Source organism: Ruditapes philippinarum, unplaced genomic scaffold, assembly GCF_026571515.1.
Source record: "Ruditapes philippinarum isolate M1 unplaced genomic scaffold, ASM2657151v2 ctg4419_1_1_1_1, whole genome shotgun sequence".
In the NCBI taxonomy this organism is placed as follows: domain Eukaryota; kingdom Metazoa; phylum Mollusca; class Bivalvia; order Venerida; family Veneridae; genus Ruditapes; species Ruditapes philippinarum.
In genome coordinates this window covers 107,775-123,734 of record NW_026864034.1, presented here as the reverse complement: position 1 = coordinate 123,734, position 15,960 = coordinate 107,775, and the positions used below count along the sequence as shown (strand labels likewise).

Genomic DNA, 15,960 nt, shown 5'->3' with positions numbered 1-15,960 from the left:
CGATGATACTAGATGCTTGTGTTACATGTATGGGGATGTCTTTAAATTAAATGATATGTTCAGTCTATTTTGAGGGGTCACAGCGGTTAAGATGCACAATTTTGAATTTGAGAATCCTACCAGTGCTTATATTGTTTCATGTTGGAAAGCTTCTTGGCTAGTTTATTAGGTCTTCCTTCATCTGTAATGTTGCCATATGACATATACTTGTATTAGAAGGACTACAATCAACTACAAAATGATAGAGGAATAGCAAAACAATATTGTGTAAAATATACCTTTGGAAACAATGAATGGCAGAAAGTAGGAAAGTCTATACTACGATTACTTGGTGCATACATTTGAAAGGAAATTAAAGATATTACAATTGAAATGTAATTTCATACAGAATGGAGGATATGAAGTTTTGTCAACCTGGAAAGATCATTAAATGATATTTAATATTAGAAATAAGTAATCTAAAATTGTCAACATACTGATGTCTAAAATCAATATTAAAAGGAATTCCACCATTGATCAAATCAGCATCCCATAAATTACAAATCCAGTTGAGATAAGCAGGTGGTTGAATGATAATCTGGAATTGCAAAACACCAGTAATCAACTATATGACTATATTTCGAATCTATGATTTTCTTATTGCCCTGCTGATACTGTACTTGAATGCTACAGAATGTTGCTAGTGTATTACACAAACTTATATGCAGAAAAAAGGTACTGATGACTTTCTCAAAGGTTTTAATCTGGCTATTCATTCCATCTACATGTAGTGCAGTTTCCTTATACTAATTGCAACATGTGGGAGAGGACACTCATAAGCTTTATAGCTTTCTGCCCAATCCCAAAATGTACTTTGTAAATATTGTTCATGTCACGGTTCAGAACTGTTCACTATTTAGGGGAGAAGATGTGTAAGCGGCCGGATAGCTCAGTCGGTAGAACCGCGGAACGGTATTCCGAGGGTCCCGGGTTCGAGTCCCGGTCAGGCTGCACATTTTTCTCACCCTGTGACACCTTGTTGAATGTTTTGTTGAATAAAAATGTTTAAACCAATTGCAACATGTAACATAAATTCCTATTGGGTCTTAGGACTGCTTGCTGTCTCAATAAAAGATCCAACTAAACACTTCAGACTTTGAGGAATAACCAGAGTATTGTTGGTGATATTATTTAATATTTGTATGGACATGGAGGAAAACTTGTATCAAATTCAGTAGTGTAAAAATCAAATGGTAATTTCATTATCTTTAACACAATATAGAATTGATCTGCACTATCCTTAAAACCAGAAGTCATAAGTTTGATGTCTGTATGTTGTCAACAGTATTACTTGTTAATTTCAATTGCACATGGAGTGTAGTATCTGATGTAGACTGATGAATAGTTGATCTTAACGAAATTCAAGAAAATTTTTGCTGACCATGTATCAAAATGATTTTGGTTCAGACATTGATGGAAAATCAACACATAAAACAATATACAATCTGATTTTTGCACCATAATTTCTCTGTCTTGTCCACATCAAGTATAGAATTACCACCACCAGTAGAGGCTTCGTAGCTGAGGGTTTAAATCTCGACAAGGACTCTGGATTCTTTCATGTGAGGAAGCTTTTCAGCTAGCTTACAGAAGGTTGGTGGTTCCACTCGGGTACCTGAAATAATGCACCCGAGGTCTTTCTCAATCATTAAGCTGGAATGTTGCCATATGACCTATACTGTGTTGGTGCAACATAAGAGCCAACCAAAAAAAACACTTCCAGTATTCTGATTATTCCACAAAACTCCATCTAGGTGGGACTTGTAAAAATGGATGCTATGTGAACCTAGTAAATTGTCAGTTACACAAAACCTTCAGCAGAATAAGTTTTAAATTGACCATAATCCTACTACATTTGTTGTATAAGTACACAAGAGAATTTCTTTGAAATTTGATCTGTCCCATGATCATCTTAATGCTCTGACAGATTGACCAGTGATCCAATCATAGTAGTTTCCGTAATAAATTTTCAGTAAATGCCCCAATATTATCTTTTATGGAAAACTCAAATAATGCTAGTCTCTTTTCAATTCATAGCAAGCAAAAAGTTGATGTTTCTACAATGCTACAAATCTGGTAAAGTTGTGTGTGCCACCACAAGGAAGAGGGACTTTCCCAGGGGTTTTAAAAATCCTAAAGTCAAAGTTGCCACTGTTGCTGTGGGTGGGCAACAATACAGCATAATCTTATAACGACAAAACAAAAACATCTGTAAAATAAAATTTATTTGCATAACATAATGTCTAACATTTCATTGCAAAACAAATAAGGCAATATAACTATAAAGTTGCATAATGTTTAACAATAAATATACAAAACATTCTTCGAGATCAATATAAATTATTACTGTCCAACAATATTGACCTGGCACTTCATTAAATTTCAAAAAGGTCATATGAATAAACATTGACCATTACCAATCGAATATATCGATATTTTTGCTAACTTCACTCGTCAGTGAGGTGTGGTGTATTGGTATAGATGTCGGACTACAGATCTGAAGGTCTCTGGTTCGATACCTAACCAACACCACATTATGTTTTTTTTGAAATTTAATTGTTAGAATTAATTTGAAATCGTTTTACTACACCTGGTTTTAGAATACCTTTTAAGTGGTGTTTTTATGCACAATTTTATTTTATTACAGTATCTTTCAACGGTTCTTTTTGTGACATTATGCAATCGTATATGCTTAAGCGCATACATGCTATAAAGGCAGTTATTAAAAATTCTAAATAGCAAAAAGGTTTTCAATAGTTTAAAGAGAATGGCAATTTTAAAATTAAAATAAAAAATAAATCGCTGAAATAGGATTCGAACCTACAGGTCTACGTCTACAAGTGAAAACTCTTTATCAAGGCATTTTAATTTACACCACATTAACAATTGGATATTTACATTCATATTGATTTACAAGTAGATCGTAACGTTTACGGAATATACCGACTACAGGGTCAAATGCAAGAGTGCCAGGTCAATGTTGTTGGACAAAATCAGGCACTAGTACCCTAAGTTGTCTCACTGAGGTATTGTTTATTTTGGTCAATCCAAGTACATATTAGGTATAAAAATATGGTAATCATACTAATTGAAATGTTATAATATGGTTTAATCATTTAGCAAATATTTAAATAATAATAAAATTTCTGACAAATGAGAAACTATGTTAAAAGAAAATTACATAAAGTAAACAATTCATGTTTTTATTTTATTCTTACATGTAACAACAGTTTTGTAAGGAAACAAATGAATTAAAATATGAGGCAATTAATTGAAACATACTGTAAGCTTGATTGTGAGAAATCTGACAGCCTATTTCAATCAAAAAAGAAATTGAAATGGAAAATACATGGCAAAATATGGACATGACCCTAATATAGTTTGAATAGATGATCCCTGGGTTGAGATGTAGATATGCTAATCACTTGGTCGCTCCTCCCCTGAGATAATTTATCAATTGAGGTATGTTACCTAAATGCTGGTCTACTTCTGTGGAAGCCTTTCCCCTGAATTTGTTTCCCTAATTTCTCAGTAAGAACTTCCTCTTGAGAGACTGGTCTCTCAGCAGCAGACTGATTACTTTCAAAACTTTCTTCTTTAGAGGACAGTCTACTTAAACTTCCTGATCTCCTCAACTGAAGAGTTTTATTTGGTACAAAGGTATTTGGCACATATCCCAGTTTTTTCTTTTTTACTTTTGGAGGTTTTTGACTGGTAGTAGTCTCAATATGTTTATTAACACCTGTATCAATGCTGTCAACACTTGTGTGAATATCTTCCCCAAAATCTGTTTTTGAAAGATAATTAAAAAGTTCAGCATCTGACATTTCTTTTGTATCACTTTCCGAATGTTCTCTTTCTGTTTCATGTGATTCTAAATTTAGATCAGATATACCTCTCTCTAATGGCTTTTCATCTAATATACTGACCCATTCTTTCTTATGTAGTGGTTTCTCTTTTGACCTTTGCTTTGACCTTTTTAAAGTTGGCAGCGGTTTTTCACTGATATCACACTCTAAGCTTAGCTCTTTGTCTACTGCATTATTTTTATCACTTTCAACAACATTGTCTGCAATATCTGATGATGTAAAACTATTTTGCACTGTTGATATTAATGATGATTGAGATCTGTTTTCTTGCTCTTCTAAAAGGTCTCGCAATTCTTTATCTAGTCTGGCCTGCTCATTGCGAACTTCCTCGACACGGCCCGCCTCTATATCTCTCCTTGACTGCTCTTTACGTACCAACTTTTCCAGTGCTTCAAAGAACTCGTCACCATATTGTGACAACACCTTAGAACCTGTATGGAAAATATAAATCAGTCCTATATATAAAATTGATAAATAATTTATATAGACATTAACATTTCTAGTATTGTATATAGGGGAGAGTAAACGCAACCTATTGAGGCCAAAACAACATTATAAAAGTTTCTTTAAGATAATTGAGAATTATTCCATAACTCTCCTTTGCTCTTTAAGAAGAGTGGTGGCCTAATGGTTAAGGTGTTTGCCTCTCAACCCAGGGACCATGGGTTCGAGCCTTACTTGGGTCAGGTCATGTTTCTTCATATGACAACAGTACGAAGTGGACTTGAAAGTGATTGATAAAAGTTGCAAGAACTTGTTTTGCAATCAAGCTTAAATAAATATGTTTAAACAAAGTCCTTTACTCTTATGAACTTTGTGTAGTAATGGAATGTCCTTCTTATAATCTAGAATCTGTAAATGTCCATTACTTAATTTTGTACATATACCTAGACACCTGCACGAGAGTTAAATCTAGCCAGGTCTATATATAATGAAACCTCAAAACTGAATCGATTTTTAAATAAGTATGTATGCAGTAGTATGCAAACAAAAGCCTTAAAATACTGTAAGAGTTTTAAAAGAAAAGTACCTTCTGATTCTTCAAATGCTTTCACTTGAATTGTCTCCACTATAGTGCTCAGCTAAAATAATGAAATTAAAATTCTTTTTTAGCAAAATTGAAGAACAAAGAAATACAGAAGAGTACATTTTTTCAAATAATTAAACTGTTTTAACTTAACAAATTGTTCCAATTAGTAGGATTTCCTAGTTGAAATGCTGGCAGTATTTTGCTACTGAATAAAAAAGAAATTACAGAAAGAAAATGTATATTTATATTTATGATTATTTCTTTTTTAAAATAGGTCTGCATGTTTCAGATATCTAAATAAATGTCTAGTAGTCTATTTTATCCTATGTATTTAGCTATAATTTTCCTCCACATGAGCTCAGCACATGCACAAAGTATTTGGATATACAAGCTACCCAAAGGAAACATAAAAATCTTATGTGGGTGCTTCACAAGAGTGTTAATATGTTACCTGCGGAACCTGGTCTTTAAATGTCTGTATGAATTTTTTAAGGGAAACCTCAGATGCTGACTGACTTAAATTCATGTAAGCTTCTAGAACCACTGAAAATATATCATATGTGTAATATAATTAGACTGACAGGGCAGTTACAGGTAATTCTTTATTTACAATAAATCTTTAATCTAAACATAGACAATATTGAACAAAGTTGCACAAAACACATTTTTTTTACAAATGGCAAACTGTACCTTTGAGGTTAAAATCAGACCAAAATTCAGTCAAAAACCAGAGTTTGAGCTGGAGTTATGGGCCTTAGTTAATGACATCCTTTTATTCGCTTAAGTTATAAGGAAGATCTCTAGTGGTTGAAAAAAAATGATGTTGTACAAGAAGTTGCTTGAGAAACTTTTACCAAAGTGTTAAGCTTATGCAGACTCCCAGGTATGAAGGATAGCCCCACTTCTTTGAATATTCAATCTAAAAACATATTTTGAACATGGCCTTTCCAAATACAAATTTTAGATTATTTTTTTAGATTAGGATACTTCATTTTCAAGCCTTGATCTTGAATGAAATGTAAAAATGAACATGGCAGGAAAATGGTAACATATGCAATGCAATCTTCTTTCCAATTCATTTTATCTTTCCTTAAAGTTTCCTTAAAGGTAGAACACAATATTTTTTTGTTGTCTGTACAAAAAAACCAATATGCTGTACAAGAGTTTCAGAGAAGAAAATGATAATAAATTTTGTTTATAAGAAATTACCATTGATTGGTTTAACTATCAAGTCATTACTAGTATCTTCAAAACTTGTGTAGGCCTCCCTGAAATTAAACAAACATATCCAATGTAATTGTCAAATGTAAATAATAAGGTTAGAAAGCAGACTACATTTGTATTTATAAACTTTAGGTTATCAATCAAATTAGAACAAATTAATAGTAAATAACAGACAGCTTCTCAATATAAGGGGGACAAAAAGGAATTAGTACTAGTTTCAGAAAAGAAATGAAACAACCAATTACCTTATAGCTTGAAATAAAGACTCTGTATATTTGAGCTGCAGATTGTAAACTTTCTGATGATACTTCACTTCTTCTCTCAAACATTTATTCTGAAAATTTCAAACATAATCATGCATCAGTATTTAACCTTGAATCTGCTGGAACCAAAAGTCTTTAACCTTTGCCACAAGTATAAAGCCAGGCCAGCATGCACATTGGTAAGTCTGAACTGACTCTATACTGTTGGTAGCTCAATTTTTGTGTTTGAACACAGTATATTTATCGAAATAGTCTCTAAAAACATGTAACACTGATATGCCTGGATTGCTTGATTACCTGTAAAATCTATGTTTACTATACATATGTTGATTTGTCGTTTTACATGTCATGAGTCTACTATATACTTTTAATGTCATTTGGATATGTTCGTTGTTCTCTATTTACTTAATAAGAAAATTTAAAATACTTTAAACTTTGAACAGATTGTGCAGGAATATCATGATATTTGACAGAATTCTTTGACTACCAGCAACTCATTTTATAAAATTTCAATATTGTGATTTTCAATAATATGATGTAACTGATCTTAAAAGTCTTCAAATATGTAAGTTTAACTCTTGACCTAATGAATTTATATAATGGACAGGACTGGTCCTTATTTTATTTCAGAACAGTCCATTTGTATTTTTTCAGGGACCTCAAAATTGCAAACCTTTTTATCATTGTTTAGAAAATGTTTTAAACTTGACACTTTTACCAAAGCCATAAGTAACTGATTCAAAATTAATTTTAATATTCTATCTTTATTTGTTATGTTTATAGATAAAAAAAACAAAAAACAATTTTAATGGTGAAAGAAAGTTAGCAAAAGAGCCTGCATGAAACTTCAACAAAGCAAGGTTTCCAATTCAGAGGCTTTGATGAAGAATCCATATTATCACCTGCAAGGCACATTCTTTTCTACTTGTGTCTACTACCTTTTCTTTACCATAAATTGGATCCTAATAAGTATCAATGGTTCTTAGAATTTTTAACTTCAAGAAAGAACCTTGCCCAAATAAATCTTATGGGAACACAGATTTTCAAAATTTAGGAAGTTCATTACCTGGTTTTGAAGCATATATACTTTATAGTTGAAAGCTTTCACCAATGCTTTTATCATCTGGTTCATGTCCTCTGACCTTGACCTTGACCTAGCTGGTAAACATGCCAACACTCTCTCTGCTGTGATCTCTTTAAGTGCACATGTCTTCAGTGGTGGCTATAAATAGAAAACGAAAAAAAGGTTACCCCTAAACCTAAGGAATTTCTAAAATGGACTTGTCCAGCTTCAATTTTTGGAATTGTCCATTATCAATTTGGGGGATATCAAAATGAAAATTTGAAGCTGATCAGCCATCAGTACAGTTTATGGAAGTGCAGTCTAATAAAATAATGTCCTTTGCCTCAGTAGAGCACCTTGTCACCAATTATTCAAAGTTACTTCTTAATATCTTTTAAAATGTTTAAATAACTGGCTACATTAAAGTTTTTGCATGATAACAACAACAACAAAAGAGACACTGTGATGACAATATCTTGACTATTTTGATGATAGATAAAAATGATAAATATTTTATTTTTAAGATTTTATATTTTCTTTTGTTTTAAGAAAGGCAGAATAAAAAGATGATTTCTTTAGAAATGCTCCACTTTCTTACCCAAGGTGCACTTGGATACAGTATTGATAAATTAAGAAGGTCTGAGCTACATTCTTTCATCACTGCACATGTTTTTAGAATCTGGGTCATCAGCCTCTCTCTGGCAGGTGTGGTCACATGACAGGAAGTCCATAAATATGCTGAGTCACTGTCATTTTCAGGTTCCATGATGGAATGAAGTTGAATGAGATCCTTGTAAAGGGAGCTAAGTTTTGTTTCTAACTTTGTCTGTGGAAAATAACATACCATTATAAACATGGGCAATACATAGAACTGGTGAGAGTAAAACATAAGAACTGATAAATGCGAGTAAAATCTTTTTCAAACTGAAGATCAACATTTGTCATTTATAAGAATAAGCAAATAAACATTAGAAAATGATTTCTATTTTTGTAAAAGGTACATCTTTGCACACTGTCGACCATCTTTTCATACTAACTTCTAAATAAATTACAATTTTAATTTAAAAGAAAAAAAGGAAACCTCCTTTTTACATGTATTAACTCATATATTAATGAATTCAAGTACAAATAACATCTCCATTACAGAATCAAATCTGGAGCAAAACTACATTTAATATCCTATGAAACAGTTCCCAGTAATTTTAAATTAAATTTGGAAAATATAGTATTTATATCAAACTAATTAAATAAGTATAAATACCACATGTTTGAGATTTAAATGTTCAAGATTTCCAGAGGCTATCTCTAACAGTGTAACATCATGTTCTCTACTAGACTGTAGAAAATCACTAGTGAATTTCAATGGTCTAGATAAATTCTCCGTGGATCTATTCTGGAAAATACAGTATATTTAAAAACAATGATAAGATGTTGTGAAATAAAGTGAGCAAGTATTGTAACTTCAAATTCTCAATTTGTATAGTGGACTTTCATTTCTTTGAATTGTGGACAGTCCATAAGTAGTTTAAATGGTCAGAATCAAATAGTAAAATTAACAGTTAAACATAGTGTTTGGATAAACTGAAGGAATATTCACAAGTTGATATTGTTTGATAAAAGAAGCAAAGGTCTGTTAATTACTACTGTCACTAACTTAAATTAAGATATGCATTAGGTTTAACTTCAGTTTAAAGAGGTATTTCAGTTTTACTTCACCAATCAATTACTTAACCTGTTTTCTATAATTCTGTATTAATTTGTTAGTGTTTTTTTTTAAGTAATAATACCATTTCATTTGTATACATGTATATACAAATACAAGTACTAAGTTGAAGAACAAATGTCCATGACGAACACATTGTTTTCATCTAAATCTATAAATAAAGAACAGTGCCATGTCTGAAACTTGAACTTGCTAATTTAGTTGTGTAAACCTAATACATGTACTCTTCTACAATAAATGGCTAGGCTTGCGCCACTACCTTACCGACCATATGAAGTTCTTCAATTTAAACATTGATTCGTACTGTTTTGAAAAGTTTTTTTTTTAAATCAGAATTGAGAAAATAGAGTACCTCAATCTGTTTGTACAACTTGATCCTTGCAGATTCTGTGGTCTCTACCATCAATGTTAACTCTGATCTATCTACAGGAACTTGAGCACCTCTCACATCTTTACTGATTAATGACCTTCAATAATTATCACGGAATAATGAAATACTATTTTATGTTGAATGCATCAATCTTTTAACCATATTATTTCATCACAGGATATCTAAACTTAAACTTGTATGTAAAGGTACATAACTCTGTTGTACTATCTCAACATATCGGGCAGGTAACAAGTAGGTGTCAAAATGGCGACAGAGGGTATAGCCACATTATTGTTGTTTAAAGAAATGTTTGATAGTGAAAGTAAGAGAAACATTTTGCTTGATAACAATCTGATTAATATCTCTTTTAAAACATGCAGCGAAACACAATGTATGAAGGGGTTTATAACAGTGGAGCGATTAAGACATTATATGCATGTGCATTGCCTTTACCCAACCAGTCCTTTTTGCAACTTTTGTCACTACGAGAATTATCATGTTAATATGTTGTTTCTATTACAATACCTGCATTTATCTGCCAGCCACTGAAGATTATTCTCTACATCAAACAAAGTCTCACTTCTAGATGTCAGGGCTTCACTAAATAACAGCAACTGTGAAAACATAAAACAGATAATAACATAAGACACAACATGTTGAGGAAATGCCCTTAAAGCTACTTACTTTTATAAGCTCTGGTGGCCACTTTGTTTAACAGACCCTAACCATTTTTGTAAAGGACCACCTAATGACCATTCCTGTAGAGTTTCATTAAAAACTAAAGCATAGTTGAAAAGGAAATGTTGTTTGAAGCTTATATTTTAAGTGCTGGAAACAATCTTCTGCAGCAGACTGTAAGGGTTTCAACAATTATTAATCATATACCACTGTATGTAAAATTTCACAATAATCTAGTTAAGAAGGAGATGTTGATAAGGGGTTTTACTAGTTTTGGCTCTAGTGGCTATTTAATGCAGTAGACCTGAGCAATTTTAGCAAAAAATCTAATAGTCACTTCTATATAGTTTCATCAAAATCTATCCAGTTGTTGAGATATTGTTTAAACATTTTACTAATTTTAGCTCTGACAGCAAGCCGATTTAAGTATTTTTCATAGAAGACCAAGGAAGACCCTTTTTAGTTTCATTACTATTGGGTAAGGCATTTAGGAGGAGATTTTGTTTAAGTAAAATGTTAACAACGCAGATCAATGCTGGACACAGGGTGATCACAATAACTCACCTTTACCTCTGGTGAGCTCATTAATTAAAGTTGATATGACACCTTAGTGCAGTAACAAGTCTCCTTAAATAATTTAATAGGAATTAACCCATTACTGCACTAAGGTGACAAATTGTGATGGTTTATCAATTAACTAATTGTTCACAAACAAACAATTATGTAATGCATGTTTACTTCAATGGCTTCAATTACTAAACTTATGGTTATTTTGTCATGCGTTCTTTTAAATAGTCTCATACATCATGAAGAATACCTGTCTCTCTAGCTGTATAATCTGTGACTTCAACAGAGTTACCCTCCGTTCATCAAACTTCTCATGGCTATTCTCTTGTACTAGCTGATTGTACAATGACCTAGTGTGAATAATATATGAGCCGTGTCATGACAAAACCAACATAATGGGTTTGCGACCAGCATGGATCGAGACCAGCCTGCGCATCCGCGTAGTCTGATCAGGATCCATGCTGTTCGCTTACCGACTCTATTAAAAGTAGAAAAACTGATAGCGAACAGCATGGATCCTGATCAGGCTGGTCTGGATCCATGCTGGTCGCAAACCCATTATGTTGGTTTTGTCATGACACGGCTCATATTAATATAATTATGTATATTGTTAGTTTTAAAGATTTTTGACAGATTATATGACATATGGTTATGTTACATATATTATAGTACCGTAGATAGATCCGAAATGATTCCATTTAAATAAGTCTGACAACTGACAGTAGCTACAAAGTCTAAAAAAAAATCAAAATGTTTACTGCCAGGATATTTATCAGTTTCAAACAGTACACTGTAAAGTACATTATAATAATATTCCAGTAAAGTTATGTGTATGTTATCATTTGTTATGTTTGTTGCTTGTTAGAATATGTAATAAATCTGTACCAATAGATAGCAGAAAATGGATTAATGAATACAGTATTCATTATAGCATTATACAACCATGATGAAATAATTTGATAACAGTCAACAAACCTGACTTCTGTTAGATCATCCTTTAACTTCCGGTTCTCTTGCTTTAACAGCTGAAAATATTCAACACTTTCATACAAAAGTTATCGCAAGCATGGGTGATGAATTTTAAATCTTTATGTAGGAAACATGTACAAAAATATGTATCAGATAATGAAAGCTATCTGACAAATGAATTTATTAGGTTACAAAAAGTTTAAAATTTATATAATATTATACATTATCTACCAACACTTGATGGATAAATAGTTTTTAAACAGATAACAAATCCTACATTGCAAGATATATGCATCAGTTGATCTTTAACATTATGTTAATTTATAATAAACTGATTTATTCTCTATAAAACTAAATGTTTTTCTTTCTGTTTTCTGAGGAGTTATAATATTTAATGTATTTAACCAAGAGATTATTGAGTACAATTTCTTTATAATATATGTTTTCAATGGCCCTGAAATCGCTCACCTGTATATAGGCCCCTGGGGTAGGACCAATTTTAACCCAAGGGCTTTTATTTGAACAATTTTGGTAGACACCCATTAGAAGATTTTTCATGATAAAAAATCTTAGCTCTAGTGCATTGAGAATTTTAAAAGAAGATTTTTTTAGTTTTTACGATACACATATATATAGGTAAAAACAATAATCCCCGACTCCCGGGTGGGGCCAATTTTGACCCCAGGGATTTTATTTAAACAAAGTTGGTATACACTCACTAGAAGATATTTCATCCTTGGTATCTAAACTCTAGTTCTTTGGGTTTTTAAAAGAAGATTTTTTAAGTTTTCATAATATACATATTGGGATAACAATGACCCCCTGGGGTGGGGCCAATTTTGACCATAAAACACACTTGGAAGACACCCACCAGAAGATGTTTTATGCTTAATATCTAAGCTCTAGCTATTTGAATTTTTTAAAAGAAGATTTTTTCAGTTTTTACTATATACATTAAGGGAAAAACAATGACCCCAGGGGCCGGGCCAATTTTGACCCTAGGGCTTATATTTGAACAAACTTGGTAGACACCCACTAGAAGATGTTTCATGCTTAATATCTAAGCTCCACTAGAAGATGTTTCATGCTTAATATCTAAGCTCTAGCTATTTGGGTTTTTTAAAAAGAAGATTTTTTAAGTTTTCACTATATACATATAGGGAAAACAATGACACCCTGGGGCGGGGCCAATTTTGACCCTAAGGCTTTTATTTGAACAAACTTGTTATACACCCACCAGAAGATGTTTCATGCCAAAAATCTAAGCTATAGCTATTTGAAAGTTTTTTCTATATACAAATCAATGACACCCCCCCCCCCCCCAGGCGGGGCCAATTTTGACCCCAGGGCATTTATTTGAACAAACAAACCTGGTAGACTCTGACTAGATGATGTTTCATGCAAAATATTTAAGCTCTAGCTCTTTTGATTTTTTCAAAGAAGATTTTTTAAGTTTTTTTCTTTCGTTTGCCATGGCAACCAGAGTTCTGCATGGAATTAAATTCTTTGAACAATTTTTAAAGTTCACTACCAAAGGAACTGTCCTGTGAAGTTTGGATGAAATTGGCTCAGCCGTTTATGAGGAGATGTCGTTTAAATTAAAAGTTTATGGCCGGACAAAAAACGATCACAAAATCTCACCATGTCATTTTGTGACAGGTGAACTAAAAATTAAGGAATAATTAGGACTGCTGTTATTGAAATCATAAGTACACTGGATTGTTTTAGGAATTTGGGAACATGACACATACCCACAAAATTATAATGACTGAAAAAATATATGACTGAATTGTAATTAAATTAATCCAAACAATCACTGTCTGTGATGGCATCTTCATACATTTAAACTCTATAACAGTGAATAAGCCCTTATTTTCAAAGAATTCAATATTTTTATTTTGTAACTTTCAATTGGGATTTTTTTTCCGTGGATTGGGAAAGTAATATACTATTTTCATTTGGGAATAATGACCAAATATCAGCTATAAAATATGCCAAAAATCCCTGGTACATGTAAACACATTTCATGACAACCTTTATTTCTTTTTCTGCTTTAGTCACACTTGAGCTTTTAATCTCACTAGTGTCCAATGGCTCAAGGTGTGGCTGTCTTGCCATCGCACCAGACAGGGTCAATCTAGCTCCAGTCTTCCTCATGGTCACTGTAAGAAGAACCTGAAATATAAACAAATAATCGACAAATATAACAGAAAATCAATATTTTTTTCTGTCATTTCTCAGGGAGAAATTATTTAAGGACAGAAACAATATTTCTGCGACAATCTCAGATGTACAAGACATTTTATGGACCTGCATGTAATGCCAAACATAGAAATTTCAATTACAATGTAAGGTATAATTTTATGGATGTAAGTAATTACGTATCTATAAGTGATAACAAAGGGACAGCAGAAGTCATAGTCAGTATCTGTCACCATTTTAAACAGATGTAATATGCATTTACAACTAGAGGCATTATAGTTTTTGGTACCATATATGTAAAAAGAAATTAATCTACAAAGCAAGCTTTTTTCTGTCTAAGATTTGCCTGTGAAACCAGATACCAGCATCAACTGTAGCTGCTGTCACCATCAATCTAGACCTGATTAGTCTCAATATATTGACTACAAGACTGACCGACTTTACAAACTGATATTACACAGACGTCGGCAAAGGTTGACCATCCTTTATATGATAAAAAGCCCTAAATCGCACAATTTGTTGGGGTAAGTCACTATAGGATATATCGTCTATCTAGCAGTCAGTACAACTAATGTAGACTTGCCAAAGAGACATCAAGATCATTTTGGACGGGATAAGTAAATGGTGTGAAAGAAAGTAAAAACTGAAAATAAACATTATGATTATCAGTGAGAGACTTTGAAAACATCAAGTCCTTGTTTAACCCATTACTTCATATACACGCCTTTTTCACCCCCCCCCCCCTTTTGTTGTCTCAAATGATGAAAAAATGCCTTATTTAGGCCCCCAAACACTTGTTTTTGTTTGAGAAATGTTGTTAAAAAAAGTGACCTCTTTTTCGGCGCGGCCCCCCAACCAAAAGATACATCAGGGGGTTGCCAGAAGGGGGATGTGCCCCCTTCTGTTTGGGGGGGTTTGAAGGGGGGCGGAGTCCCACTCATCGCCAAGAAAATTTTGGACTTGTGAGAGGCTGTAAATGACCCCAGATTGATCATAAGGTAACGTGTAACCAACGCTGAAAAGCATTTGACTCTATCTTAATCCATTGAGAAGTGGCAGCACTTTGAAATCAATTTTGATGGAAAAAATCAACGCAAAATAGTGATTTTTGGCAATTTTGAGATGTCCCCGTTGTCATGGTAACAGAAAATTTAGGCCTGAGCATGTTGTTGCAAGGGCAATGGTCCAGTCAACATTTGTGCCAAGTTTGATTAGTGTTGAAGCAGTTTTTCTAGTATTATAGCAATTTGAACTTGTAACGGGAGACTTTTCAATGAAAACAGCCATTTTTTCACAAAATGCTCATGAAGTAATGGGTTAAATGTTTTTATTGCTAAGTGCCATCTAGGTAATCCTGAGTGAAACAGTGTGAAAAGCTGAAGACAAGACATTCATTTCTTTTAGTCCTATAGGCCCTATTGGACTGAGTCAGTTGATGAGTTCTGTTTGTTTTTTGTGATTTTTATACATTTATCATAAAATCAGGATATATGAACTCTGTTACCTGATGGATTTAAAAATGTCAAAAAATGGAAAATGTTGCTACATGGACCAAACATCCTTGGTAAATTTACTTCTTCACCCAAATTTCTGGTTTCCAGCACGAAGAGGATGGTTCCCTAAATGCTGACTATGGTTGCACGCCCCTAAATGATTTTCCAAATTAAAAAAACAAAACAAAAAAAAAACGATTTAGATCTATAAGATATTTATGGTTATTTATCCTTTCAAGACTTAAATAACAGATAAAGGTCCGTGAATTTATTGCCTGAAAAGTCTCAATAATAAAACAAGAGCTAGTTTTATGAGTACAATAAAGCAGTCCTCTTTTTACAGTTCCACTACAATGATGAAAAGAGGAACGGGTGGACAGATGAAAAGTAAAATGATGAACAAAAAAGTAGGTCTATCATCAACCCAAATTGTGTACTTTTTGAATAAGGCAGGCCTACATGTATAGGCA

At 32.8% G+C, this 15,960-nt stretch overlaps 1 protein-coding gene across 2 annotated transcripts; it reads right to left on the bottom strand.

Annotated features, from left to right (window-relative positions):
- Positions 1–2,253: 2,253 nt before the first annotated feature.
- Positions 2,254–15,640, bottom strand: LOC132724217 (uncharacterized). 2 transcript variants are annotated; one of them, XM_060709039.1, is made up of 14 exons: positions 15,502–15,640; positions 13,830–13,970; positions 11,802–11,851; positions 11,077–11,176; positions 10,107–10,195; positions 9,564–9,678; positions 8,750–8,881; positions 8,087–8,314; positions 7,492–7,647; positions 6,408–6,496; positions 6,148–6,206; positions 5,390–5,481; positions 4,939–4,990; positions 2,254–4,339 (listed from the first exon to the last, which is right to left on the bottom strand). In XM_060709039.1, exons 2-14 carry the CDS (start codon positions 13,950–13,952, stop codon positions 3,507–3,509), a joined length of 2,118 nt encoding a protein of 705 aa, XP_060565022.1. In that variant the 5' UTR covers positions 13,953–13,970; positions 15,502–15,640; the 3' UTR covers positions 2,254–3,506. The 2 variants fall into 2 exon arrangements, with proteins under 2 accessions (XP_060565022.1, XP_060565023.1); XM_060709040.1 differs by having other exon boundaries at positions 13,830–13,957; positions 15,502–15,523.
- Between the last annotated feature and the right edge of the window lie 320 nt (positions 15,641–15,960).

What these genes read in the sequence shown, in the direction of transcription:
- LOC132724217 (XM_060709039.1), bottom strand. Translation starts at nt 13,952, where the DNA reads ATGAGGAAGACTGGAGCTAGATTGACCCTGTCTGGTGCGATGGCAAGA. An exon ending in TGGCTGGCAGATAAATGCAG is followed by an intron (nt 9,679 to 10,106) that starts GTATTGTAATAG and finishes TAATTATTGAAG; the next exon opens with GTCATTAATCAGTAAAGATG. An exon ending in TCTTTATTTCAAGCTATAAG is followed by an intron (nt 6,207 to 6,407) that starts GTAATTGGTTGT and finishes GTTTAATTTCAG; the next exon opens with GGAGGCCTACACAAGTTTTG.